The sequence below is a fragment of the Trachemys scripta genome, chromosome 3 (genome assembly GCF_013100865.1).
Source record: "Trachemys scripta elegans isolate TJP31775 chromosome 3, CAS_Tse_1.0, whole genome shotgun sequence".
Taxonomy (NCBI): domain Eukaryota; kingdom Metazoa; phylum Chordata; order Testudines; family Emydidae; genus Trachemys; species Trachemys scripta.
In genome coordinates, this window is record NC_048300.1 from 81,776,724 (window position 1) to 81,781,874 (window position 5,151).

A 5,151-nucleotide genomic window follows, 5' to 3' on the forward strand; every position below is an offset into this window, starting at 1 on the left:
GGATCATTTGATTACCTGTTCTGTTCATTCCCTCTGGGGCACCTGGCACTGGCCACTGTTGGAAGACAAGATACTGAGCTAGATGGACCTTGGTCTGACCCAGTATGGCCACTCTTATGTTCTTAAGAAAAAAATAGACTTAATATTTATATCTGAAAATCTCAAACTACTTTACAAACATTGATGAATTGCTCCAATGAGAACAGTCCCCATGTAGCATGTCCCATCTGTGTTCTCCCTCAGTACCCCATCAGCACCAGTGGTACAGCTCTTGGCCCTGTCATACTGCCACTCTGATGGCTCCAATCTGCTTCCCCCTTCTGCAGCCAGTTAAAATGATGCAAGGGTAGTTACTCTGCCAAAGCCAAATCTTATACTAATCTGAGAAGGGAACAGTCCACATGCAGAAACTATTCCCCAGACACCTATGGGGATCTAGCTAGTCACTTCCCCATATTTCAGCTGTTCTGCAAAGGAGCTGTGCTTGTAGAAATTGAAGCAAAGCAGTTGCTTTTGCTCCTTTCTACACTTTGCCCCCCCCCTCCATTTCAGACTGAAATTGATTGCCTGCTATACTTCAGAACCAAAATCATTTCCTCAAAGATTCCAAGTTCCTGTCTAGAATATTCTCCTACCAATCCCGTTTATGAAGGGGTGGGACTTCTTCTCTGGTTCTCTTCTGACCTCTGTTACAATTTTATGAGCTCCCATAACAAACAGAACTTTAAATTAACTGAACAGAAGTATTAAAGAAACTCTAACAACCATTTTAAGGTAGCTGTGCTATTTACATATTTTTCTGAGTGTTGTGCATAATTTAAAAGATCAGTTAACTTCCATCCTGAATCTTTATTGCTGAAATCTTGTGTAAATATAAAATGTGAAAAAAGCTAAATTACATAACAGATGTATCCCAGTTTAATGCTGGATCATGATTAGGTTGTACTGTATGCCTCCAGCACTGACTAATAATTCTTATAGTTTATCGTATAGGTATTCAAGGTTTATTCATAACTGGTCAAATACTGAAGTCCTTACTCAGTATTAACTCTGGCAGACTTTACATTGCAGTCAATGAGCCAAATTCTGCTCTCAATCATATCAATTTCTGAAGACTGTGGAGTTACTCCAGATTTGCATCAGTTTAGCAGGTAGCACAATTGAGCCCAACAGGAATTTTAATGCCTAATAAATACTGAGAAAAGACTTCAGGATTTTTCTCCATGTCACTGTTTGTCCAATAAAATAAAATATCAGAGTATCAAGTGAGCCAAATACTGCCCTGTTAGTCCATCTTCAATGAAAAAAAGAAAACACTCGTGAATTTAAAATTTCATTTAATAAAGCAAATAGAAAAATATTCAGAGTGGTGTCTTGGCCTTTCTCAAGGACAAATTTACAAAATGGTCAGTTTCAGAGGAGTCTACAACCTGAAGTTCCACTGCCAAATCAGGAAAATATCTCTTCTCAAATAAACCTTATTTTCTGTTCCATAGATGATGAAAACTGAGGAGATGTTACAAAACCTTTCAGTGTGTATTTTAAAAATATATATACTATTCCCTTCAGTAGCCACGCTAGTATTGGCTCTGGACAATTCAGTGCTGACATTAGAAGGCACAACTATATAGGGAGGCAGCAGTCAGTAGTTAGGGCACTGGACTGCACGGGGACTCAGGAGACCATTCTACCACAGACTTGTTATGTGACCTTGAGCATGTCCCTTCCCATTCTCTCTCTGTCTTGGCTATTCAGAATGCAAGCTCGGTGGTGTGGGGACTGTCTCTTACTATGTGTATGTACAATGCTAGCACAAAGGGGTCCCAGTCTTAGTCAGGACCTCGAGACACTACTGCAATATAAATAATGAATAATAACATAAGTATAAATGGAGTTGGGCTGGTGGTGAATTTGCCCTTTTGATTCTTTTAAAATTGTTGTTATAATATGAGATAGCTGAGTTGACCCCTGTTTTAAAACCAAAATACCAAGGCACTGTTCAAATCAAACTTGCAATTTTTCATTAGAATCAAGGAAGTTGCTTGATAAATTTAGCTCTCTGGAGAATTTTAAGGGCCTGTATTTGAAAACAGCATAAATATTAGCTAGACAGTGATTAATACGAGTTTTCCATAGTCGTGCCATTCTTCTGTTTATGTTAATTGTTTTGATGGAGGGTGCTGTAGATCATAGGAAATACTATTTAGGGTGTTGGAAAGTCAAAATCACTAGCTGTGACATGAATAATGAGATTGATTTGGATTGGTGGATGAATATAATCAAAGCTCCTTCATAATAATGTTGACATCATAATACATAGTAAAGGATGACACATTGTCACTCATAATTTCACTTGTCTGCCTTGAGTGATCGGTATCAGAACTTATCCTTGAACTCTTGGTCTTGTATTTCTTGTATCTCGGGCACCACAGATCCTTCATCATATTCACAAAGTAACTTCTAAATTTCACCCCAATAAAAGCGTAGAGCACTGGGTTCAAACAACAATGGAAGAAGGCCAGGGCTTCTGTAATGTACTTCGCAAAGGCTATTTGCTTTTCACTATCACACGGTTTATTCAATTTACCCAGATTTATGGCAGTCACAAGAAGAACCATGTTATATGGTACTTGACAAATCAGGAAAACAATCACAATTAATACAATCAGACATATTGCTTTGTTTCTTTTGGAATTCTGAGCTTTCACCAAGGTTTTGACAATGACTGCATAGCAAAATACCATAAGCAGCAGAGGGATAAAAAATCCAAATAGAAGTTGCATACCCTGCAGCAATAATTTCAACGTAGCGCCTTTTGTCTCAGTATTGGATCTGTGTTCACAAATCTCGTTTATTTCATTGATGGAGTGGCTGTAGCTTTGACTGAATATGAAAGTGGAACTGGAAATTAAAATTGACGATACCCATACAGCCAAACAGATCAGTCTACTGTATGCTAGCATTCTAGCCCGAAGTTTAAATGACTTTGTTGTCTGTACAATAGCAATGTATCGGTCCATACTGATAAAGGCCAAGAGCAGCATACCACAATTGAAGTTGATTGCATAAATACCTCTGGTAATTTTGCATATGAAGTCACCAAAGATCCATTTTTCAGCAGCATAATTCACTGCCCAGAATGGAAGAGTGAGAACAAGCAATATGTCTGCTATGGCCATGTTGAAGAGAGATATATCTGTCATAGACTTGGGTTTTTTATATAAAGCAAAGGTCATTACTACAAAGATGTTACCCACTAAGCCCAAGACACATATAATTGAGTATGCAATTGGCAAAAATACTTTTGTGAAGTTTCTGACTTCCCTCTTGTCACATGGTGATGTAATTTTGTCATAATCAAATGTATAGTCTGGATATTCTGTGTAGTTGGGTTCTACCTGCAAAAACAATACAGCCAGTTAGTGTAAACATTAGTGCTCATTTCTGCAAGTTCTCTCTATTGCGTAAACAATGGAGAATTGATGGTATGAGACATAAAGGATCAAATTCTGCTTTTAGATACATCCTGGTGTCTCAATAAAAGTAATGGAAATATTTGGCCCCAACAGTGTTTGAAAGTTAAGCATACAAATACTACTCCCAGTCACTTTTCTTTCAAATCAACCTTTTCCTCATCATCCTGACTAGTAAAATCCTTGTGCACTCTAATGATATGCTGTCAAAACTCAAACAAAGGGCTCCCTCAGAAATGTTCTTCTTCAGTTGGTGATACACACAACGTTCTCTAAATAAAATTCCCTCTCCCCCACTGCGTACTTGCACAGAGCACAGCTCAGACAATCCAGATCTTTATTGTCTCCTCCATCATTAGTTCTTTCCCACAACTGTGAAAATACTCTGTTTTAACAGAAGAAGAATTTTCTCAAAATGACAGATGTGTTTGAAGGGGTCTGGAGAACAGCTGAAAAATAACTCAGAGACTTTAAGGTCAGAAGGGACCCTCATGATCATTTAGTCTGACCTCCTGCACATTGCAGGCCACGGAACCTCACCCACCCACTCCTGTGATAGACCCCCTAACTGCTGGCTGAGTTACTGAAGTCCTCAAAACATGGTTTAAAAACTTCAAGTTACAAAGAATCCACTATTTACATAACACGGTCCCTAATCTTGAACGTTGTTTTCCCATATTTACAAGTCTTTCTTCTAGCATAGTGTATTTGTTGTTTTTCTTGCGCTTTAGCAATGTTACTAAGAGCCAATGAAAGATCAACATTCTTTCTAGCATTCAAATTAGTGCTGTACTCCTTGTAGTATTTGTGACAGTGTACCCCATAAGGCTTTATGGGGAGAGGGTGCTTATAAATGTATGGATGACATAGCTGGAATATGTTTTGTGCTGCCTGTGCCATGTAACATATCTCCGTAAAGGTTATGGTCTACTATATCGATTCATCCTATTTGTACATATATAGCATTTTCTACTCGAGGTTAAGAATAAGGGCTGTATGCTGGCTTGGTTTCTAAGTAAGCTCTGTGAGGCATTTGGTCAGCTTCTTTAGGAAGGAATTCGCCAGGTTAAGTACTTGATCAGGAAACACTTGGGGAACAATGCATCTTGGAATGCACATGAGAAGTCTTCCTGGAGACATGCAAGATACCATGTGGACGATGGCTTCAGCCTGTAAAGACAGAGTCATGCAGGGACATGTGACTTGCCCAGCTGACCCCAGAACTCCATCTTGGAGCTGGACTTTGCACAGGAGGGAGGAGGGGGGGGTCTCCACCCACAAGAGAGAGTCTATTTAAACCCAGGGGAGACCCCTCCATTTTGTCTTCAACTGGCTAAAGAAGGAGCCTCTCCACCACTGTGACGGGTTGGATCACAGAAACCCCCTTGGGAGGTGCCACCCGATGTGCAAAGACTACCCCTGCTTCTGTTTTCCCTGACAGCTCAGGACTCCAGCACCCTGTCTTGCTGAACTAGCCACTCCTGTCTGGCTCTAACACAGATCCAGGGTCTGAATCACTTGTCCCAAAACCACAGGTTTACCTGAAAACAGCTCACAGTAGTGTGCTTGTCATTAGCACTCAGATGCCCAACTCCCAATGGGGTCTAAACCCAGATAAATCTGTTTTACCCTGCATAAAGCTTATACAGGGCAAACTCATAAATTGTTCGCCCTCTAT

General features: G+C 39.8%; 1 protein-coding gene across 1 annotated transcript; it reads right to left on the reverse strand.

Moving 5' to 3' along the window:
* Window positions 1-1,589: 1,589 nt before the first annotated feature.
* On the reverse strand, window positions 1,590-4,237 carry CCR6 (C-C motif chemokine receptor 6). Its single transcript, XM_034766875.1, has 2 exons — window positions 4,157-4,237; window positions 1,590-3,398 (listed from the first exon to the last, which is right to left on the reverse strand). The coding sequence occupies exons 1-2, from the start codon at window positions 4,235-4,237 to the stop codon at window positions 2,280-2,282; spliced, it is 1,200 nt and encodes a 399-aa protein (XP_034622766.1). The 3' UTR covers window positions 1,590-2,279.
* Window positions 4,238-5,151: the final 914 nt, after the last annotated feature.